The sequence below is a fragment of the Neovison vison genome, chromosome 8 (genome assembly GCF_020171115.1).
Source record: "Neovison vison isolate M4711 chromosome 8, ASM_NN_V1, whole genome shotgun sequence".
NCBI classification, from domain to species: domain Eukaryota; kingdom Metazoa; phylum Chordata; class Mammalia; order Carnivora; family Mustelidae; genus Neogale; species Neogale vison.
Genome location: NC_058098.1, coordinates 105279362 through 105304433, shown reverse-complemented (window position 1 = coordinate 105304433; position 25072 = coordinate 105279362). Strand labels below are relative to the sequence as shown.

General features: G+C 41.3%; 1 protein-coding gene across 3 annotated transcripts in view; it reads right to left on the bottom strand.

The window, feature by feature from the left end:
- RMND5A (required for meiotic nuclear division 5 homolog A) overlaps positions 1-17945 on the bottom strand; it is a 63386-nt gene extending 45441 nt beyond the window's left edge. For 2 of the 3 annotated variants that reach the window (XM_044261577.1, XM_044261578.1), the window contains exon 1: positions 17689-17945. In XM_044261577.1, the coding sequence (XP_044117512.1) occupies positions 17689-17830 (142 nt within the window). In that variant the 5' untranslated portion in view covers positions 17831-17945. The remainder of the gene's footprint in view (positions 1-17688) is intronic. The other variant, XM_044261576.1, reaches the window with a different exon arrangement.
- Positions 17946-25072: the final 7127 nt, after the last annotated feature.

The window sequence follows — 25072 nt, the reverse complement described above, 5'->3', positions numbered from 1 at the left end:
TCTCTCCCTCCTCCTTTGTCCCCCCCTCCCTGCACTCTCTTTCTAAAACAAATATTTAAAAAAAAAAAATAAAGCCATGAGGCTAAATGAAGACATCAAAAGAGTCAGTACAAACAAAAAAAAGTGATAAAAGATGGGAGTAACCAACTGTGCTAAGTGCTCTGCTATGTCAACTAAGATATAGACTGAGAAGAGACCACTGGATTTAAAATGTGGAAGTTATGAGTGATCATGACAGAACAGTTTCTCTACAGTTTGAAGAAAAAAAAAAACCAGGAAGTTGTAGGGACTGTGAAGAGGGAATATAAGTCTAGTTCAGTGACAACCACTGGGAGATGTAAAAAGATAAGCAAACAGAAGATAGATATAAAGTACCATAAGATACCCAATGCAATATGATGTAACCAAAAATAAAAAAAAAATACCAAAAACAAAAACCCTGTCCTCTTCTCTAGATACAATTGCACAAAGTATGTTTCAGGTGCTTCCAACTTCTAATAACATAATTCAGGCTAAAAGAAGACTTCGTAATTCAGGAAAAATTTCAAAATCTCTATAAAAGGTATTCCATACATACTTTGAGCCAAATGAATCTAACTGCTTCAGCAGCTCTACTCTGGTCATTTCTGTATCTAAACCTTACCTAACCTCAATACCTTCATCTCCTCTATGAACCTCTCTGCTCTTAGATTTACTCAGTCTTCTCAATTCCTAATGAATTATGTTCTCTCCACCTTTCCTCTAGCACTTAATTGAATCCCACTCAACAATATCATGTATCATTCCATGACCAGTATCAATTAGATATATGTAAGTCCTGAGCAAAGACAGGTTCTTATTCTAAACTAAATATTCCAGTCTTATCACATGCCTTGCACAGTTTTTTCTCTTTTTTTTTTCCTTTTAAAGATTTTACTTATTTATTTGACAGAAAGACACAACAAGAGAGGGAGAAGTATGAGAGGGAGGAGTACGAGAGGGAAAAGCAGGCTTCCAGCTGAGCAGGGAGCCTGATGTGGGGCTCAATCTCAGGATCCTGCAATCATGACCTGAGCCGAAGGCAGATGCTTAAGGACTGAGCCATCCAGGCGCCCCGCCTTGCACAGTTTCATATACTATTAATATAAGTATGTGGATTGACAGTAACTAAAGCAAGGAAAGAACAGTTAAAAAGAATGCCATATTTAACAAATGGTGCTGGAATAAGCAGATACCCACATGCAAAAGAATCATACCATATAAAAAAATTAACTCAAAATGGAATGAACACCTAAAGGTAAGAGCCAAAACTATCAAATTCTTAGAAGAACGTGGGTGTATTCTCAACCTTGTATTGGACAATGGTTTCTTAGGCATGATACCAAAAGCACAAGTAACAAAAATAAATAAATAGGTAGAGAGATAAATAAATAACTCCTAGAATGACAGAAAATATTTGCAACTCATATGTCAGGTAAGGGTCTAATATCCAGAATGTACAAAGAACTGTTACAATCTAACAAGACAACCCCATTTAAAAATGAGCAGGGGCAACTGGGTGACTCAGTCAGTTAAGTGTCTGACTCTTTGATTTCGGCTCAGGTCATGATCTCAGGGTCCTGGGATCAAGCCCCATGTGGGGCTCTGCACTCAGCATGGAAATCTGCTTACCCATCTCTCTATGCTTTTCCGCCTGCTCACTTGTGCATCTGCACAAATAAATTCTTAAAAAATAAAAATGGACAAAGAATTTGAACATTTTTTTTCCCCAAAGAGGAAAGACAAACAACCAATAAACACAGGAAAAGATGTTCAACATTATTAGTCTAAAGAAAAATGCAAATCAAAACTACAAAGAGAAACTACTTCACACCCACTGGGATAGCTATAATGAAAACGATGGACAACAAAAAGAGTCGGAGAGGATGCGGAGAATTTAGAACCCTCACACATTGCTGGTGGGATGTCATATGGTGCAGTGGCTGAAGAAAACAATCTGACAGTTCCTCAGAAATAACATATAATAACATAATAATCATATGATACAGGAATTCCACTGCTAGGTACATACCTGAGAGAAATGAAAACATATGTCCACACACAAACTTGTATAGGAATGTTCACAGCAGCATTATTCATAATAGCCAAAAAGTGGAAACAATCCCAATGTCCAAAAGGTGACTGGATAAATGTGGCATAGCCACACAATGGAATATTTATTCAGCCATAAAAAGGAACGAAGCACTGATACATGATAAACACAGACAAACCTTGAAAAGACTGTGTTGACTGGAATGAGCCAGATACAAAAGGCCGTAAGTGTATGATTCACTTATACGAACTGTCTAAATCCAAAGACAGTAGTAGATTCACAGGGGCCAGAGGCTAGCAAAGGGTAGAATTGAGAGTGTTAATAAGTATGAGGTTTCTTTGGGAGTGATGAAAATGTTCTGGGATTAGATAATGGTTATGGTCACACATTTCTGAATATATTAAAAGCTAGTGAATCACAGCCTTTAAAAGGGTGACTTCTATGGTATGTGAGCAATTTCTCAATTTTAAAAATCTTAAAAATGCAAGCCATAAGTCCTATCCATCCTAGCATGTTTGTTTCTACAGTCAGTAGACAACAATGTAAACACAAGGTTAAAGAACAAAAAAGCAGAGGCCAAGCTGGAGGACAGAGGTCATCTGGAATTGACTAACTGAACTTCTACAACCCAACCTTGAAATTCATGGTATTTTCAAATCTCAGCAACTTAAATGTCTGAAATTTGGTGCTGCTGTCATTTCTTCAAGACCCTACACTTTTTGGGGGACGCCTAGGTGGCTCAGTTGGTTGGACGACTGCCTTCGGCTCAGGGCGTGATCCTGGAGTCCCGGGATCGAGTCCCACATCAGGCTCCCAGCTCCATGGGGAGCCTGCTTCTCTCTCTGACCTTCTCCTCACTCATGCTCTCTCTCACTGTCTCTCTCTCTCAAATAAATAAATAAATAAATAAATAATCTTAAAAAAAAAAAAAAAAAAAAGACCCTACACTTTTTGGTCTTCAAGTTTAATAAGGACAGATTCTAGTAGTGGAAGGTCAATTAATTAACATTGAGAGTTCTCAGTATGCCCCAAGGAAAAATAATTTCTACAATGTATTTGGAAGTATAAGAAACGTATAATGGAATAATCTGAAAGAGAACCCTGGGAAAGCCCTGTTCAAAAAGAAAGATCCCACTAATGCATTTTCAAATGGATTTAGTGGAAAGCGGCCAAAGGTAAAAACAGGTTTAGAAATCACTCTAACAATCAAACTGAGTGAGACCAAACCTCTAAGTCCTAAAGGGAGAGTTCTAATGTTCTTCTGATTTCTCTGTCTGAAAACAAAACCTGCTTCTAGAAGAACCTTTCTGTGAAAAAAATCTAAATGGATTCAGTTCTTAGAAACAAAGCTGGGGAATTACTAACAGCCTTCTCTGCCATAACTAAACTAGATGTGAGGTAAATGTTAGAATCCTAGTTGGCCACAGGGGTGGTCACTTTTCACCCAGGATGAAGTCCTATGACAACGGTGTCTTTTTTTTTTTTTTTCTTAAGAGGAAGAGAGAGAGCAAAAGAGAGTGGGGTGGTGGTGGAGCATCCCAAACAGGCTCCATGCCCAGCATGGAAACCAACATAAAGCTGGATCTCACAACCCTGAGATCATGACTGAGATCATTACCTGAGTTGAAACTAAGAGTCTGAGCCACCCAGGAGCCCCCAGCTGTGTCTTCCAATGCAATAAACCTCCCTAAACTCATGACCTATCATACATGACCATGAAAGGAATAGTTCTGAGGCAGTGCTTACCCATACAGTGACCACATGTACTTTTCAAGTTGGTCTTTTTTTTTTTTAAATTATTTATTGATTTATTTATTTAAGAGCAAGAGAGCATGAGTGAGAACACAAGTCAGGGGAAGAGGCAGAGGGAGAAGCAGACTCCCACTGAGCAGGGAGTCCACTGCAGGGTTCAATGCTAGGATCCTGGGATCATGACCTGGACCAAAGGCAGATGCTTAACCGACTGAGAAACCCAGGTGCCCCAAAGATTGTGAGTTGCTTTTGTTTTTTGGGTCTCACTTTTTTTTTTTAAGAGTAGTTTTAGGTTTACAACAAAATTGACGGAGGTACAGAGATTCCCCATATACCTACTACCCCCTCACAACAAGCACAGCCTCTCCCATTATCAATATCACCCCCCAGAATGGTTTTTTTTAAACCAAGGATGAGCCTACACTGACACATCATTTATCACCCAAAGTCCGTAGTTACCTGAGAGTTCACCCTTGGTGCTGCACCATGGATTCTGACAAATGGGTAACAGCATAAATCACTATAGTATCTAACAGAGTCTTGTCGCAGCCCTAAAAATCCTCTGTGCTCTCCCTATCCATCTTTCTCCTCCACCTCACCCCCCACAACCACTGATCCTTTTGTCTCCATAGTTCTGCCTTCCTCAGAATGCTGTATAGTCAGAATCATATAGCATATAGCATTTTCAGATTGGCTTTTTTCATCTGAGTTAACTCCTAAACCATTTTTTTGAGAGCCCGGCTAACACTTCAAGCTCTGCCCTTGAGCTTCACTGCCTAGGCATTTCAGGATCTATGTCCATTAGTTTCAAAGAAACAATAAAATGTTTATTTCCATAGCATCCTGGACTTCTCTATCAGAGTTTCACACTTGATTACAAATATTTGTCTTACCACCCTCGTGAAATTACTTGAAGACAGGCAATATGATTGTTTAATCTTCAGTGTTTAGGCTCCACACCCAATGTGGGGCTTGGCCTCATGAACCCCAGATCGAGAGTCACGTGCTCTACTGACCGAGCCACCCAAGGGCCCCTAGTAAATTACATATTCTCATTTTCAAGCCCAGCACTGGAGACTCTGGCACTACCAACATCCTGAACCAATACCGTCTGACTGCCAGCAGTTTCACACTCAGCAGCTCACTGATCTTCTACGCCCTTCCAGGATATCTCATGTGTACTACACAAAGCATTATGGCCTAAATTTTTCAAATACCAAATAAATAATACACACACATGTGCGCGCACACACACACACACACCAATGTCCAAATAAAACACACTCATAGAATGGAGTCCCCCCAGTAATGAGTCATTTCCCTTTTCCATATAATGACCATTTCCTCCTTTCAAAAATCTTAAATATATAGGTAAAGACTGGGGGAAGAAAATTAACAGGCTTGTGTTTTGAGCAGTTTCTGTGTTTGTAAAACAAAACTATGCCAAGATGTGTAAAAAAAGAAAAGAAATACATTTCAACTTTAGTACATGTGTTTCTATAAAATTATACCCCAAGTCAGAATGTAGGAAGATAGAACAAACTTACACAATATAAGGAGTGCCCAACTCCCACACAAGGAAAAATTACAAAATTCCTAATCATACCTTGGTTTTATAAATAACTCTGCAATACAGCTGTATCATTTTGTACATTTGTTCAATTATTTTCCTTCATAATCACATGGCTTAATACAACCATATGTCCAATTATGTGACAAGATTTACTCACCATTTTGGCTCATCTAACATAATCGAGACAAAGATATTAAGACTGAAAACTATGTTCTCATCCTTACTCAGTGTTCGCATTTGCAATTTTGTTTGCCACTTATTTTTAGGCTATCAGAAGGGAAGGAAGAAAATCCTCAAATAATTGTACGCACTATTAAAGAAAGATAATACTGCTCAAACTAAACAGCTGGTTGGTAGGCAGCTCTATAATGGTGTAGCTTGATACATCTGCTCATGGACAGATAATCAAAAGTTCTAACCTGGCCTGTAAGAGGCAGTTTAAACATGTCAATTATACCATGAGTTCACGCTGCCTAAGAGTCAACCACATGAGAGATGAGACCCCTATAATTAAGAAAACTCTATAAAAAAATGGGAGGCACAACACAGAAAGGTGATTACCATGATGATTATTATTCAGATGTCCAAACTGGCTGAAAACATCACCACCTAGGCCTAGAATATTCTGGTAGAAGCAAAGAGTAGCATTCCCTAGAAATCACTAAGACCTGACTTAACAATATTATGAATATCATGGAGGCAGAAAAAATTTTAAATATCTAAGCTTACAAATATTACACATACTGCACTTGAGCTCTTCTGCATTATTAAAAGTTAACTCCACTTCATAAAATGGACAGAGATCTTAAATTTGGAAATAAGTAGAAAACAAAATGGCATGCAAGTTTTGAAGTGAAAGCAAAAAAATCCATTAAGTAAACATAATTCTAACTATACCTAAATGAAAACCGAGGCCTCCTAGAGGTATATCCAGAATTTCTAGATTAATACCTTAAAAAAAAAAAAGTTAAAATAGAAGTCAAAGGAAGGCTGTAAGGGGAAAAAGAATTCTACATTATCCCACTCTTTCTAAGAGGGGAGAGCCAGAGGGAGAGAGAGAATCTTAAGCAGGCTCTCCAGCCCCCACCTTAACCAGACACAGGGCTTAATTTCACCATGCTGAGATCAGGACCTGAGCTGAAATCAAGAGTCAGACACGTAACTGATGGAGCCACCCTGGCTCCCTTATCCCACTCTTACATTTTTATAAATTTTATTATTTTAAAATAAATAAAATGAGACTAGACAAAGACAAAACGGGCAAAAAGACTAAAGTCAAAAGGAAAGGAGAACCATGATTTAGAGTCAGTTTACTGAGTGCTGAATGCCTCTGTCGGCAGTGTTCAGGGTACAGATCAAGTATGTTAGACAGATTAAGAAATTCAGGAGGAATAAAAGAAGACAAAGAATCAAAGGGTCTAAGACTGATTCTAAGAAGTCACTGGCAAGGTGAACACAGAAAAGACTGCAAAACATTAAAATAGAAAAACTTGAAAAGGTTAAGGTTCGTATTAAAAAATAATAATAAAAGGACTGTCTCATATGGTGAGTGGCAAATTAAATTGTGGCCTGTTGGAGTTTGGGGCTTCTTAGGAGCTACTTCAGCACCTAGGACACAGCAGCCGCTCAACAGAGATTCACTTAGAGGAGGAAGAAAAAGGAACAAATACAATGCACTCGTTTTTTTCTAGGGGCAGTAGTAAATCACTGAAAACAAAACGAACTCTTTTCAGTATATTAATAGGTGGTAAATCTACAAAGCACAGTATTTTGGGGGTAACCCCTGACCTTCCAGAACAGAGCGCAGATTCAGACAGGTGTGTTCCGATCCACTGCACCAAATCACAGCCTAGGGTGCTGCAAAACCAACCATAAGGCGAAAAAAGAAAGTAAGTTTCTATTTAAAAGCTAACTTACATGGTACAGACTAATAGCGCTCCTAGAGCAGAGAGCTAGACCAAAATGACTGGCACAGGGAAGAAAAGGAAGGCTTCAAAAATACACGATGAGACAAGAACTGAGAGAGATGACAGAAGAAAAAGAGGACACATAGCACCAGCTTTCGAATGTCTGCAAGACAGTCCCACTTTAGAGAGCCTATTCATTCCCTTCAAATTCAAAATATAGAGAATTAATCTCGAGCTATCTCCTTCTGTATCTCTGAAATGAATGGCTGAATCAGGTAAGGTTTCTTTTAGTCTTTAAATGTAAATTTCAGACTTACAAATCAAACTCAGATTTCTACCTTCCCCTCTCATAAACTTATTTTCTTCCTGGTTCTGTAATTGTCTACCTGTCACTCATGCTCAAACCTTAGATTAAGCTTTGATTTTTCCGATGCTTCTCTCCCATCCTGCCAGACTACATCCACACACCACGTCCTGGTAACTCCTTCCCTCAGGAGATACCATGCATGGGTCCCTGTACATTTCTACCACCACTACCCAAAGACAGGTCCCTCTTCCATCAGGTCTAAGCTGACGCTTAACTAGTCATCTTGCCTCTAGACAAACGCACTCCCAACTCCAATCAACCTAAATGCTGCTAAATGGTCTCAAGATAATGTCCCTGTCCAGTGCCTGTTCAAAATGTACTCCCCACCCAAGTCATTCCACATCTTCCCAGTCTACTATTTTCCCTGTGACTCTATAAACCCTGATTCCAATTTAATTTTAATTCGTCTATCCTACTTCTCTCTGCTCTGGTCCTTCCCTCTTCCCAGAATGCCTCCTGTATTCTCACTCCTCTGCACCTTTGTTCTTGCCAACCACCACTGCTGGCATCCCATCTTATCTTCCTACTGTCCAAATTCAATCTGTTACTGATACTTGACAGGTTAGAGGGCTCTCTCAAATCCCACCCCTTCTTGCCTGTACCACTCAGTCAGCATTGGCCCTATCTACATGGCCTTCCATTACCAGGCACCGTTACTTAAAAACACACCAATGGCATCTCCCTAACTGGACAGAAAGTTATTAGAGCATGAGAACGATTGCTTGCCCTTTGTCAATTCCCACAAGATCTTGCCTAGTTCTACAATTAATTGCCAATTAATAACTATTGACCAAGTGCTCTGAAGTTCAATTGAAATCACACACACACAAACCCCTCAGCAGTTCTTTCTAAGGAAGGGATTCTTCTTTCCTATTTCCCTGAACTGTTAGTATTTGTACCAAACAGAAGCACTGCTATTTATACTGTGCCATGGCCATGGCTTTTCCCCCCTCCCAAATATAAAAGTTTGGTCTCATTATCCAACTAAAGTTTCTTGAAGACTGTATTTATGTCTTTGGAATATTCCCTATGGTATTAGGCAGACCACAGGGCACAGAATGGTAACTAACATACACCAGTATAAAAGATACCTAACATTCAAAAGTGTTTCCATAGTTCTTAACTGCTGCTTGAAGGCACAGACTTTAAAAAAAAAAAAAAAAAAGAAAGAAACAAAAAAGACAGAGACATTAAAAATAACAAATATACCTTGTTTTCAGATTTTAAAGCCAGTTTCCATCTACTACTTACTAATTTCATTCCCATAATTCTGTGATATAAGTTACAAGTTTATTGAAGAGGAAAGAGGTTAAACAAGATACTAGAACAAGTAAAGTGGCAGAGAAGGACTCAAACTCAGATCTCCTGAGCTCAAGGACAAAATTTTGTGGTCTGCTCTCCAAGTGGGAGACTCATCTTATCTCCCTAACTAGTCTCCATGTTCCTGAAGGGCTGAAGTCATGTATAATGTTTCTTTTAAGACATTCCTTACCTCCTCCTGAATACCTTCATGTAATCGATAATGAGATATTAAATCTAGATGGATCCCACAGACACAGCAAACTCATCAAAGATAATATACAGCCAGATGCTATAACACAAAATGAGAAGAAAGTATTCAGGCTCAATCTTAAGGGTTAAAGACTTTGCAGTATAGCTTTATGGACTTCCAGAACAATGTTTTTTAAGAACCATTCTGAGCTGAGCCATAAAAATCACCAAACCCAAATAAGGTGACAGTATTATTTCTAAAGTCTCAAGTCCTGCTGCAGACTCTGGTGTCTGTTCTCTGTTCTCTGAGGGATTAAACTAGCATCTAATCTAAAAGACCAGGCATTTCTGCCATTCTACAAACAATGCCTAGTTTAGAAAGCATCATGTCCCCGATACCTATCAACTTCTAGGAATTACCTGGAGCACAATGGGACTCCAGTAGGTAGCTCAGGACCAGAGCCCTCTGTAATTCTCCCCTATATCACATTTTGAGGTCACTTTCAAAGATTTTATAGCTGAAGAAGCAGGACCCCAAATAAAACAAGTCAGTTTTATCATCCCAAGTGAATAGTTTACCAAAACGTGATTTTCACTATCCTAACAACTAAGAGACTAAGACTGGAAAGAAGGGAGATTTCTTTAAATACCCTAGTATCATATCATAGAAGTCTTGGCAAGTTTCTCCCTCACCAATATTATTATCCAGAGTTAGAAACAATGTAAAAGATAAAATAACCTTAGTAAAATGATTTTACTATGCCAAGCACACAAGCAACTTCAAGTAACTTCCCAAAGGTAACATGAACCAAACTGTACTTTTTTTGTCTCCAAATCAAGCTGCACTCACAACTCAGTATTTGAATCCTAAGAATGTTATAGTTAGGAGGCTAGGCAAAAACTAAGAAATAAAGGTTGGGATGGTCCAGAAAACATCTCAAAGGGGCACCTGGGTGGTTCAGTGGGTTAAAGCCTCTGCCTTCAGCTCGGGTCATGATCCCAGGGTCCTGGGATTGAGCCCCACATCAGGCTCTCTGCTCAGCAGGGAGCCTGCTTCCTCCTCTCTCTCTCTGCCTGCTTCTCTGACTACTTGTGATCTTTATCTGTCAAATAAATAAATAAAATCTTAAAAAAAAAAAAAAAGAAAGAAAACACCTCAAAGAACATTGTTTTGGTGTAACTTGTAGCTGCTCAATTATAATAGACATCTATCACTTTTGTCTGGGTACAAGTTTTCCTTTCTAGAACTCTCTCCTCTCTATAATCACATGGCCGTACATCTCCTGACATGGCCAAAGCATGTAGCCCCAAGGTAGCCAATGGACTCCATGCCCTGACCTCGGTTACTGATTCAGCAAGAGGATTATGACCCCAAACCAAGACAGCACAGGATACTCCCTGGTAATTTTATGTTTGAAAAAGCAGGGTAAAAAGGCATGTTCCTGTCTTTGGGATCACTAGCAATATAAGAATGATAATGAACTCCCCTGACCATCTTAGTTCCACGTGGAAAAAGCTCCTCTAAGAATGAAGCCAACCAGGGAAAGCACAGTTGAGTGAGGAAAAGAAAAAGATCAGTCTTTAAACATCCTCTCTGCTTCTGGAGCTGGCTGGCCTTACCTCAGCCTATTTAGTAGTGAATCAATGAAGTCCATTTTAATTAAAACTATTCTGCCACCTGCAATCAAAAGAATCCTGAGTGATATACTAGTCTGAATGAATAAGATGCCAAATAACAAAAAATTGCCTCCTAAAAGAGCCTGGAAAGGAATGGCTGACAAAGTTAAATCAGCTTCTAAACCTAACTGGAAATGCACACACTAACCTATTATTCTCACCATCTAAAACAGCCCAAGTAGCTTGCTAACTCGTCTATTCTTCTCTTGGGGTATTTCAACAATGACTGTTACCCACCCAAACTTTTCTGACATACTACTTATCTGCTACTTTCCAGACTAGATGTTAAATGTAGATACCAAATTTTATTCAATTCAAAATTTAAAGTCTTTCTTCTTTCTAAAACTAATGATGTACTATCCAGTGGCTAACATAATAATAATAGTAAAAAGTAAAATAAATAAGTAAGTCCTTCTTTTCTCTCTCAATAGTATCTTGTTAATATTTAGCAGAAAGTTTCATTGGCAACTGAACACCAGATATTGAAGCCTACTCCAACTACACCAAATAATAAGGTTCAATAAGCAAACCACTGGTCTACCAAACCCTGATCCTTTAATATTCATTAAAGGATGAATATACATTCAAGCATGGTAGGCTGTGAAAAGAACAAGGATTCATATATATAAATAAGCACACTTTTCACTAAGTATATATACTATATACAACTCAAATTCTATAATGAAGAGTTATACATACCATATGACTCTGAATCTGTTTTCTGTCTACTGATAAAAACCATACCACAGAAATTAATTTAAAACGTGGCCACAATTTGCTTTCTCTTCCATGCTTAATTGCCTATTTACCTTGTCACTTGTTACCTTCAAATTTTAAAAACTGGAAGCAGTTGTGCAACAAGTAACTAAATTCTCCTTGATTCACCAAAGAAAGATGGAGGATTATGGTTTAAATGAGTTTTACGACTGGCAGTCAGACCACAAAAAACACACAAAAAACGGAGTTTTGGAAACTAATGCATGAGTTGATCACTCCTACAAATTAAGCTGTCTTTACCAACTTGTAAATTGCAATAATACTAAACCTAAATCGAAGTAAGTAGAACTACATGTCCAATGCCTCAAAGTAAAAATGAATAGTGAGAAATTATTATTTACCTGATTTTTCTTAAAAGTTTTCCTGGAGGCTAGCATCTTTGTGAAGTGGACAACTAGGTGGCCCATAAATAAGAAAAAGTAAAAGGGAGACTTCTTACTGGGTATCCTTTTTCTGTCATTTTAATTTATACCATCTGAACGAATTATCTACTCAAAACAAAATTTAAATTTACAAAATTCATTTTTAAAAAGTCTCTGAGAATCATTTTCAGAAACTACAATACAGGAGAACCAATGGGCTCAGTCAGTTAAGCATCTGCCTTTGGCTCAGGTCATGATCCCAGGGTCCTAGGATCAAGCCCCACATCAGGGAGCCCTGCACTGCTTCTCCCTCTCCCTCTGCCTGCCCCTCCCCCTGCATGCACACACTCTCTCTCTCTCTCTCTCTCTCAAATAAATAAAGTCTTTAAAAAAATACAATACTACTCCCTATAATAGCCTAAAAATAAATTTTTTAAAAGGAGGCTCCATACCTAGCATGGGCCTTGAACTCACCACCCTGAGATGAAGACCTGAGCTGAGATCAAGAGTTGGACACTTAACTAACTGAGCCACGCAGGGGCCCTTAGCCTAGCAATCACATTTTTTTTCTTTTTTTTTTTAAATTATTTTTATTAACATATAATGTATTATTTGCCCCAGGGGTATAGGTCTGCGAATCGCTGGGCTTACACATTTCACAGCACTCATCACATCACATACCCTCCCCCAGGTCCATAACCCAACCACCCTCTCCCTACTCCCCTTCGTCTACAATCTTCAGTTTGTTTTGTGAGATTAAGAGTATATTATGGTTTGTCTCCCTCCCGATCCAATCTTGTTTCATTTTTTCCTTCCCTACCCCCAAGCCTCCACCCTCCCTCTCAAATTCCTTGTGTATCAGGGAAATCACATGATAACTGTCTTTCTCTGATTGACTTATTTCACTCTGCTTAATACCCTCTAGTTCCATCCACATCCTTGCAAATGGCAAGATTTCAGAGAAATCACTTTTTAAAAATACTGCATACCCTTGACTCCTACAAAAATTGTCATTTTCCCAATACTCATCAAACATGTCATAAATGCTATCCTATTGTTTCAGTCTAATCTCCATTTACCAAATGTAAAATTAGAATATCAGCAATACGTGATATATAGTTCTTTTCTGTTCTCCCTCCCACCACAGAGGTGCTAATGGGAAACAATAGGGAAAAAAATATGCTAAAAAGCATATAAACAATCACAAGTCAAATCAGGAACATTTATCCATACTATCTGCCTGTTAACTGATGGTCACCCAAGGTGTGGTTCCCACAACACTGATGTGAATAGTGATTTTAGGGGCGCCTGAGTGGCTCAGTGGGTTAAGCCGCTGCCTTCGGCTCAGGTCATGATCTCAGGGTCCTGGGATCGAGTCCCGCATCGGGCTCTCTGCTCAGCGGGGAGCCTGCTTCCCTTCCTCTCTCTCTGCCTGTCTCTCTGCCTACTTGTGATCTCTCTCTGTCAAATAAATAAAAATCTTTTAAAAAAAAGTGATTTTAGCTGTATGTGAAGTAATATTTTAATAGTTATGAATTTGCTTTTAATAGTTTATTATACCTCATACACCAAACTTACGATTTCACAGATATCAGTGCCTATCATAAGGATAAATCTACTTAAGTGAAATCATGAATCCATCTGAAAAAATAAGAGCACACATGCATGAGTGAAATGTGAGAAGCACTAGCACCTTACCCAAATTGATCAAGGGCACCCAGGAATGATCACCAAACAGCATCAACCATACAGAATCTTAAATCAGACCAAACTTCATGTGCACATGCAAACTCACTGAAAAGGTGGTACAACTAAGTGACGACAGTGCTCTCCTCCTTCCTAAGAGTTGAGAAAATTAAGTGAACCTGAAGTTTAATCAGAGTAACTAAAGGTAAGACTCAGAGCTTGGTACAATCCTTGAATTTCTGGCAAATTAAGCTTAAAAATGGTATCCCTTTCCCAGCCCAAACACCTCAGCACAGACCTTTCATTAACTGTGGACAGTCATCTCTAATCCCTTTTACCTCAGATCAGGCTCCGATCACTCTCCCATCATCCAATCTACCACCCTAAAGTTTCCCAGACAAACCTTAGGCCTTAAAGACCTTAAACCTCGGACCTGAAGAAAGCCGTTATGTCAGGCTCCAGAAGAGGAATGAATCAGGCTTCCACAGAACTTCTGTTTAGTATTTTCTGTGATTCTTTACTGTCCCTTTGCTCTGCTACGCTGCCCCTTTATCACCAAACCTCCATGCCTCGCTACGACTTAATGAAAGCCTGCATTCTCCCAAAGGTATTTGAATTAAGAAAAATGCATTTTTAATGAAATAATTAGGGAAAGTTTATATGAAAGAATTTCAGGCTACATAGAGGCAATTCAGAGCAGATGAAAGAAATGTTAGGGCTCACTACAGGACTACTTCCAGGCCAGTTGCCAGGCGAGCCCCCTTTGAGCACTTTCACAATCTGGAATAAAAGTAGTTAGAGTGGAAATGGGTTGTCAACAGGCTACCAACTAATCTTCATTTACGTATGATGTTTCCACCACAAACTATTCTAACTGTCCTCATTTAGTATAGTCCTTCACTCACTTTAGAAAAAAGATATTTCGGGCGCCTGTGTTGCTCAGTCGTTAAGCAACTGCCTTCAGCTCAGGTCATGATCCCAGGGTTCTAGGATTGAGCCCCGCGTCTCAGCGGGAAGCCTGCTTCTCCCTCTCCCACTCCCCCTGCTTGTGTACCCCCCGCCCGCCTCTGCTAAATAAGTAAAATCTTAAAAAAAAAAAAAAATAGAAAAGAGATATTTAAACATAAGAAAATGTAATTCATCCCCCAAAACTGATCTCCTGACCCTAGCTAAAAAGAAACTTCTGAATCAGGCAGTTACTCACCATCAGTATTATGCCATGCTGGAGAGCTATACAGTTCCCAAGATTCTACTTTATTCACATCACATTCTTACAAGACTATTACCACAAATAACCCTAGAGAATGAGATCCAAAGCCCTGACAGATGGTCCCAATTGGAGCCCCTCTCTCAAGTCAAAGGAGCCCACAAGATCAATTGCCCAAACAAGTACATTCAAACTTGAAAATGGAGCTCCAAACTCAGATTTCAGGAGACACAACTCTAGGAAGGGTATATTTAAAATACAAATGTAATACCCACCACACTGCTGGCAAAGAACATTAGAAATTATCTGCTTTGAAAATTACCATAACCTAGATAACAAACCATGATGTTTGCCTCCACACATAAGAAAACCGTAAGAGAAAAGAATTTACTTGGGAAACTAGACCTGGCACTTCTGGTATTTATTTTTCTTTCACGTTTCATAACTGCCTTTAGTCACTTAATCCTATTATTTAAGAATTAAAGAAAATCAAAGAAATACCAATATCAAACTGCAATCTGGTAGACCAGAAGGTAAAAAATAGGAAGCTGAGAAAGAAACATGCAATTCACCAAGTCAGATCATTTGAATAGCATGACGTTATCTGTGGCTAATACCCACATACGATATATTCCTTGCAAAGTTCCCCGATACCCAGCAAAAACAATTTGTCTAAAGCAAACTCATGCTTTAGCGATTTCTGTCAATTATTTTATCCATCGGAGATGAGCCCCAAATTCCCTAAAATGAGGCTTGCAATCACACTTCCCCCATCAACTAATACCCCCTGCTCTCTTATAAGAAGGTATTTTACTTTCCATCTTCTCTCATATTCTGCCTATCCAACCCCTCAATCTCTGACCTGGTCCCTAAAAAGGATATGCTCCTTCCACCTCTTCAAGTCTAGACCTTCACTCATTCTTTTCCTTTTAGCCCTGAACAAGATCTAGATTTCCTGGAGCGGAAGGGTGGGTGGACAGGCAGGCAGAGACAGAGAGACAGAGACACACACCCACCCACACACACATTCCCCACACACATACACACACCTCCTACCCCTGTACTAAACAGCCTTATGCCTCCTTACACTTCAGTTTGCATATTTTTCTTAATTCCCACTAACTGAGTTTATTTTAACTCCATGAAGCTGTAAGCAGAGGGTCACTGACTCCCAACCAGCTAACCAACTTCTCTTTTCCTAAGCTCCTGCCTTTTCTGTTTCGGCTGGTTCCTCCATGGCCCTCCACTCTCCAAGAGTGAGGTTTCTCCAAGAGGTTTCAGGTGTGGTTAGACCCTACATTGTTCCCTCCTTACAGCTTATGGGATCTCCTTCACTCTCCTCAGTAGAAATTATACTAGGAAACCATCTGAGACCTTACTTTTCCCCCAAATTCAAACTGCATCTTTAGCCACCAGTACACATAGCCCTTCAGCTTTATCTTGCATGCCCAAAAACCAAATTCACCAGAGCGTTCCCAGGATTCCCATCCAACTCCACCTCCGCTTCCCCTTCACAGGCAGCCATCCAGGTCTGCTTATTTTTCCATATTAATATTCTAACTCCTACTCCCACTAAGGTTGCAGGCTTGCTTCTTCCCCAGAGCTCAAAAGTGACTGCCATGTTCAGAATAGTATGTTTTAAGACTCCCTTATTCCCGGCTAGCACTTATTCCCCACCAAAAGGCGTCTGAAAAGAAAGGTGTAGGAGGAGAAAGAGAAGAGAGGAGAAGCTCCAATGAGGCCCTGCCTTCACCTCACCTGCCGAAGTAACCGCATTTCACCCCAGCTACCAAACTTTCCTTTTCATAAACTGCTGTTCAGCCTAGGAGCTTGAGAAGGCTTCCCCAACTTGAACAAATCCATTAAATAAAGTCTTTTCTTTCTTGATCAGGAGGAATCACCACTATGAATACGTTAATCTGAGGATACCAGACCTTCAAATGTTACTAAAAAAACAAAACCAAAACCCCTTCCCAACCAGCTTCCACAAGTTAACCTCAGCAGAGCATCTGCCCCCAGGTCCTCGGGCAATCATGAAATAATCTAGGTAAAGCACCTTCTATAAAAAAATCTGTCTCCTGAAAGAAAAACAGGTAAAAACTTGGCCAGGTAAGGCAAGTAACTAACTACTTGTGCCACAATTTGCTTCAGGTAAGTTGCCTGTTCTTCCTCAGGCTACACCAGGAGAGCTGAACATTTCGATTCAGCTGGTTTCCTAGGAATCATGTCCGTGAGGCTGCGGAGTTGAGGAAGAGCTGCTTCCACACAGCAGTCAAATCGTGAAGTTGCAGCAGCGGCAGTTCTGTTAACCCACAGCTAAGAATAACACTCGACTTTCTAATTTAAAAAAAGAACGGAAAGAAGAAAAAAAGAAAGAAAGACTTGGAAAGTCAGTCCCCGGGCCAAGGATCTGGGGCAGGAGAGAAAGAAAGGAGCCGGCTTCCTGCACTGACCCTCTTATCGCCCAGACCCTCCGGTCCAACGCAATCAGCGCACCTTCAGCCCGCAGGGACCAGAAAGCACCGGGCCGGGCGGGGGCGAGCGGCGCCCACTCCCGGGCGGCGGCAGTTTGCAGGTGCCACCGACCGGCCCCCACGCACGTTTAACCCGGCTGGAACCCGTGGTTCCGGGCTCGGTTTCCGGGTGGATCGCGCTCACTCTTAATCGACAACGAAGTAGGTACAGCTTCGAGGCAAATCGAGAGGAGGAAAAGTCACAGGGGTCTGGGGCGGGGGAGGAGGCGCGGGGACACTCCTGCTGGCCCGCCGTGGCCCAAGGGGCCGGGCCCTGCCCCGCGCGCCCACCCGGGCCGCCCTACCGTGGCTCTGCAGAATCTCGTGCTTGAGGCCGCCCGTATAGTCGATGAGCTCTTCCAGGCCGCGCTCGCACAGCTGCCCGTAGCCCGAGAACTTGTGCAGCACCTTTTCCAGCTCGCGCTCCACCGTCACGCACTGATCCATCCCGGAGGCGGCGGAGGTGGCGGCGGCGGCGGCGCTCGGCTCCCTGGTGCCCGGGTGTCCGCAGCCGTTCGGCCCGGGCCCGGCCGAGGCCGCGTCCTGCTCCTCGTCCCCCAGGCGGGCGGCGCGGGTGGCTGTGGCGGCCGAGACAGCGGGCGCGCTAGCCGCGGCGCCGGGGGAGCCCCGCGCAGCCCGTGCCCGCCTGCCCCATGCCCCCCCGGCCCCCGGACACTGGCTGCCGCTCCCGCTCGCTCTCCCCACCCGGTCCCGCGCCCCTGGTCCTCACTCGCCGCGTTCGGCTGCCTGCGGCGGCGCCGCCGATTGTTTTTGTTTTCACGGGAACCGACCGATGACCTGGTTCTCCCGGGCGGCACCAAGCGCCGCCGACCCGAGGGGGGGGGCAGCCACCCCAGCAAGGGAAAGAGGCGGCGCGGGCCGTACCAAGCGCGCCCTCGAGGGGGAGCAGCCTGGCGAGAGCGGGCGGAGGAACGCGACGGCAGTGCGAGCGCGCCGCCCCTCTAAAGGTGTGGGCAGTACCACGCGGGAAGCGTGCAAGGGAGAGGGCGAGGGTGGAGCAAGAACCCAATTGGTCCGAGGAGCTAAATAGGGAACTTTAGAGACAGCCCCGGCGCTCGGAGAGCGCTACAACTACGCTCTCCGTAAACACGAGGGTGGAAACCGTCCCTAACCACTCCGCCCAGAAACGGGGGGAAAGAACCAATGGGCGCGGGGAATACGTAAGGAACCAACGTTCTCCAATCCCTGACCGAGGCGTAAACCTTCAGCCAATCGGAGTCTAGGGGCCAAACCAACAGTCTCGCTGTTGGAGGGGGTGATTTAGAGTGCATACTGGGAAGCAAGTTATTTCTGGAAAGCCGTGAGGGAAAACAAGGCAGGGATTAAAAGGAGTGTTCTCTATAGGAGTTCGCCCTGGTCCTAACTGATGTCATCTCCCCATTACTCTTGAGACTAGTGTCATTCCGAAGTTTTGAAAGACGGACTCGCCGCCCCAGACGAAAAACCAAGCCCGGCGGGGCGGATAGTGCAGCCGGAGGGGGTCGCTGACGAGAATTCCAGGCGGGGGAGATCCTGGAGGGTGCGGGAGGAGAGCTGCTCCGAGCAGCGCGGGGCCCGGGCGGGGACGGGCCCGGTGCGACGGTCCGTGTCCCCGGGACGCTGGCGCCGCGGGGAGGTCACACTCCCCATCGGCCGCGGGCCTCAAGCCCCTTGGCTCCGGGTCTTGGAACCTCTCCCGACCGGTAGCTCCTCTCTGCGCCACGTGCAGGCAGCTTTGCGCAATGGAAACCCGCGTGGGAGAGCGGCACAGCATGCCTCCTGCTCTCGGGAGCCTTATTCCATTGATCCGAATTAAGTTACCTCCTTTGCGTAAACTCTTTCGGGACTGCCGTGGTGCCTCCAACCTTGGCCCATATCCCCTTGCTCACTAAGCTTCAGTTGCGCTAATGTTAGCTTTCCTGCAAAGGTCACATCAATAATTGCCTCGGGGCCTCTGCACTTAGCCTTTCGTGGGCCTGGAAAACCCACCCACTTTTCTCATCCTGAAGTTCTCAGCTCGCTACCCCTCTCAGAGGGCCCTCCTCTGACCGCGCTCCTCCAGTGTCGTGTCATATTTATTATAATAATCATATCACCCGTTTTCTTATTTTCACACTATTTATTAAAAACTGAAGTGATCTGGTTCATTTATTCGTTTACTTTTCGGTAAATCTCCATAAATCTGCCTGTCTCATTCCGTGCCTGAGAGCGGTGCCTGGCGATATAGTAGCCTTTTTTTTTTTTTTTTTAATTAAGGCTAAATCTTTTTGAGTCTCAATTTACTTTTTTATAATTTGGAAATATATTCCAAATTTATAATTTGGAAATAATTTTAAATAATAATACTTCATTGGATTCTTGGGAAATTAGTGAGATAATAGATGTTAACATTCATAGTAAGTAGGGAATAGTCACATGATAAAGGGTGGTGGTTGTTGCTAGTATTGTCTGTTCCCAGAAGTAAATCTGAGATGGTTGCCTAAAGTGGAATCGCCTTGGTCTAGTCCCCAGTCCTTTCATTCACGTGATTGTCAAGGGCTGCCCTAGCTGTTGGTGTAATAAATCTCCTATCTCCTCCCCACCCAACCCATTTTCCTTTCTCCTCTTCCTTGGCAGATGGTCCTGATTGCTTTTTCACGGAGAAGATTAAAAAAATCCAGTTCCAGCGTCCTCCATCACTCTTAAAGTATTTCTGTCCCTACCATCCATTTCCCTGAACTGTTGTCAAGTACCTAAAGGACCAAGAGTCTCTTCCCCCTTCTAAGTTGCCAACCCTTGGCTTGCTGGCTTCATGTTACCTCCCTCCAGACCACCTGGGCGGGAGATGATCTTTCTTTATCCCTCCTCAGGCTGTTTCCCTTTTTCTCTCAGTCTCTTCACTGCCAGACTGCCCAAATATTTTATACTTTATCCTCCCTGATCTCCTTGATAAACTCATTCTTTTCTCAGTCTTCTTTTTTTTTTCCTTGACCTCACTGCCACATGAGAAAATTCTGACTCACTTTCATCTGTACAATTCTTCCTTGACATTGCCCTAGTATAGTTCAGCCACCCCTTCTCCCTTGCTGGCTCTCCTTGTTAAGCCCTCTATGTGAGTGGGTGTTTGCTCCAGATTTTATCCTCAACCTCTCTTTTCCCTTTACCTGCTGTCCTGGGACAGCACTTTACAATCACCCGTATCCAGCCTTGATCTGGCTCATAAGCTCTAGCTTTCCATTCTGTCTTACTAGTAAGACATTATCATACAGAGACTCATTACCTCTAGTCACCATGTCAAAAAAAAGTTCACATTTCCTTTCAAAATTGACTTTCCTCCCTTTGACTCCTTTATTTTTATCAGCACTACCTTAACTCCCAGCTACAGCTGCTATTTCTCCATCCTTACCTTTTTTAAGATTTTATTTTTGAGTAATCTCTACACCCAACATGGGGCTCAAACTCACAACCCTAAGATCAAAAATCACATGCTCCATCAACTAAAGCTGGATGCTCCTCCATACTCATCTTTAACTTACCTAAAGGACTCTCAAGAAGCCTTTATCGAATTCCTCAATTCTACTAACTTGTTTCCATTGCCACCCATCTACATCCTTCCTAAGATCCTTTTGCTAATTCAACTGCCTTCATTCACCCCAGAATCATTGGTGTTCCCCAGGATTTTGTCCTCAGCAGTATCCCTAGGGATGCAGATGGTCTTGTCCCTTTTTCATTCATCCTCCACATGAAGTCAGACATCAAGTTCTATTGATTCTGACTTCTCATGTCCTAATGAGGTTTTTTAACTTCTACATCCTCATCATCAGTACCTTGAGATATTTCCAAGATTATAATTGCTTCTCTTACCCCTACCGTGGCACCAAATAAATCTTCATTCCCTTCAAAAGATTGTTATAATTAAATGAGATAATCCATCTAAAGCACTCAACATAATGCCTGACACATGGTAAGAGCTATTATTATCCACTGCTCAGAAGTAATCATGCAAATATCAAATCATGTTGTACACCTGACAGTAACGTAATGTTATATACCAATTATACCTCAGTTAAGAAAAAACTAATTACTCCCCATTACAAACAGCTTCAAATCATAACTCTCAGCTACATGGTCTCCCCAGTGTAGCAACCCATCATAATCCCCCATCCAAACTCCAGACACTTTCACATTTTCAGGGTGAAGTGAGCACAGTTCATATGTGCTTTTTCCTCTTCTGGAATGCCTTTCTTTGTCCAAAGCCATTCAAATCCTCCCCTTTCTTCAAGTAACAAGAGAAGTCCTACTTTTTTGATAACTTCTAGATCTTGGCCTGCATTCTTCAATATGGTAAGTCACCAACTCTATGTAGCTTTTAAATTAAATAAAATTAAAAATTAAAATCCTCAGTTGTACAGACCACATTTCAAGTACTCATTAACCACATGTGACTAGTGGCTACTATGCTAAACAATCACTGAGAAGTTAATAACAGTTCGGTTACCAGCCATTCCTTGACCTGCTATAGGACTTCTCTGCGTTAAGTCCTTTAATTCCAAAGCACATAGTGCTCTCTTGGTTAACTTTTCTAGTTTGTTTACTCAATTAGATTGTTAGCTCCTAGGTCTGGGGTGACTGTTCTTTTTCTCTCAGGGAATTTAACCAGCATAGAAAAACTGCTTTAGGTAATTGTTAAAGGAAAGCGCATAGTAATAGAAGAGACTTCAGAACACCTGACTGGCTCAGTAGTTAGAATGGGGGACTCTTGATCTCAAGGTTATGAGTTTGAACCCCATGTTGAGTTTAGAGATTACTTAAAATCTTAAAAAGAGAGAGAGAGAAGAGGTTTTCAATTTAACAGAGTAGAGAAAAGTAGTGCTTGTTAGGGCAGAGATCTTTATGTTCCCTCTTTAGTTTATATTGGCCCTGCCTATCTAGTGCATGATTACTCTAAGCTCCTACCTTGATTTCCCAGAGGAGGGTCTCTAGAAGCAAAAGGGGGGAAAAATCAGTTTTCAGAACAACCACAAATTATTGTATTTTCACTATACAACAAAAAATTCACACACAAACACAGAACCACACTCCAGTATCAAATGGACTCCCCCATATTCTGTTCAATCTGGAGAACCTCTCAATTTGTAATCATTCTGGACTTTGCTCTGGTCCTTCCCTTAACTTTAAGTTCAATTCTTTGTAACATTTAACCAATATTAATTGGAAGAAAGGAAAGAGGAAACCCTTTGTCTTCTGACTAAAATGCATATTCATCATAAGGCAATTAGAAAAAAGGGATGCCTGGGTGGCTCAGTCAGTTAAGCCTCTGCCTTTAGCTCAGGTCATGATCCCAGGGTCCTGGGATGGAGTTCCACATCAGGCTCCTGGTCCAGCAGGGAGTCTGCTTCTCTCTCTGCCTCTGCCTGCTACTCTGTCTGCTTGTGCTCTCTCTCTGACAAATAAATAAATAAAATCTTAAAAAAAAAAAGAAAGAAAGAAAGAAAAAAGAAACAGCACATAAAGAAGTAAAAATCTCATGAAATCCCAGAAGCCAGAAAAAATGGATTTTAACATTTGGGGTGAATTTCCCGAGTTTTTCCTGTGTGTACACATATACCCTTATGTGCATTTTCATAAAAGATAGCTCTTTTTATGTACATTTTGTAAACTGTTGTTGTTCGCTTAACAGCTTTTCTCTAACAACAAAAAAAAAGTCTTTAGAACTGTTTGTTTGTTTGTTTTAAAGTAATCTCTACATCCAGTGTGGGGCTCGAACTCACAACCCCAAAATCAGGAAGCACATGCTTTTCTGACTGAGCCAACCAGGCACCCCTAGAACTGCTTTGGACATCCTTTGAAATGCTTAATAGCTGTTGCACATTACTAGAACTTAGCACTTACCCTTATACAACATATTGCATATTTATACTTTTTACTTCCATTTATTCTTAGAAATCTAAAACTACACAGAGGGAAAATAGAAAAACTCAAAATTTCATCTTTCAGATTTGATAATCAATTTTTTAAAACAGCCTTAAAAATGTACTTTTATGCAAAATATACTCTTGATAAGGCTAAAAAAGACTTCATTAAAAAAGACCTTGTGGAAAAGAGCTTATTAATTTACGACTGTTCTAGCTCACAGCTAATATAAAATAAGAGTGAATTGAAAAAAATGTGTAATGAAATACTGGATTACAAAATATATTCCTTCTCATCACTTAAAAAAGTCAGTTTTCATCATTTTCAAACAAAACAAAATCTCCATACTTTTCTGGAAATTGTTACTAAGACTGGTTTAACAAATGAGGAAAAGTACAACTATAAGCAAAAAATATTGTCATGAAAGTTTTCCCCTCATTTATGTCTCCTGTGTGGTTTGGGGCAGACTGCATCTAAATGCAGAGTGTAATCTGCATTTAAGTGGCCATCAAGCTACCCCCTTAGAGATTTCTATGAGGATGATATGCAGACATTGCCATCATATATAGTCCCAACCTGTAGGGAAGTATTTATACCTTTTGGACCTGTTCCCCACCTCCCCAGGTTTTATGGACCCAAATCTTTTCCTTTCTGGAATCTGGGGTGTCTTCCTATAGTTTATTTCCTGCTCACTCTTTTGTGTGCTTTACTAGGTGCAGCAAGAAGAGTGGTAATTCTGAAGTAATTCTTTCAACCCTTCCCAACCCAAGTTTCCTTGTCTATAAAATGAGAAGCTTGAAATAGATGATATTTTAGGTCCTTCCAGTTTTAAAATGATAGAGATGCCAATGTTTATTAAGTAACATGTGAGGTGTGACACAACCAAACAGGAATGAACAGATGCACCCTCTCTGCTTTTGAAAGCTTTGAGTCTGAATCATTATTTCCTCATGGAAATGCAGTGTTGTTTTGGTTTGGGGTTTTGCATTGTTTTGTTTTGCTTTATTTATCCTTAATTATAATAATAGCTACTTGTATTTATTGAGTGCTTACAATATGCCAGGCGTTTTGCTTTAAATGTGTCATTATCCAAAGCAACCTTTTGAAGTAAATAGTTGTTCCCATTTTACAGGTATTGAGGGGTTAAGTAATTTCTCCAACATTACACAAATAAGGCATGGTAGAGCTAGAATTTGAATTTGAATCTGACTCTCTAACTCACAAGCCACTATCCCTCAAAAAGGCAAAATTATGCTTTGTGATTACTTGTTAAGCATAGGATTTCTACTAGAACAGAAGGTTATTTACCCTAGGTAGTGTGGTTTGGTATCAGGAGCTCAGGGCTAAGATTCACAAAAATTATAACACTTCTACTTACCAGCTTTTCAACCTTAGGCAGGAACCTTAACCAAACAGACTTTATTTTTTTTTTTAAGATTGTATTTATTTATTTGCAGACAGAGATCTCAAGTAGGCAGAGAGGCAGGCAGAGAGAGAGGAGGAAGCAGGCTCCCTGCCGAGCAGTGAGCCCCATGCAGGACTAGATCCCAGGACAGTGGGATCATGACCTGAGCTGAAGGCAGAGGCTTTAACCCACTGACCCACCCAGGCGCCCCAGACTTTATTTTTTTAAAATAACAATATCTACTCCACCTACCTTGCAACATTGTTGAGAGTAATATATACATATATATTTATAAAGTAATATGAATATGCTTTATATAATAAATGTATATATTTAATTAGTAAATATATAAGAGCATTTTTATATACATTATATATGCAAAGTGCTCTATA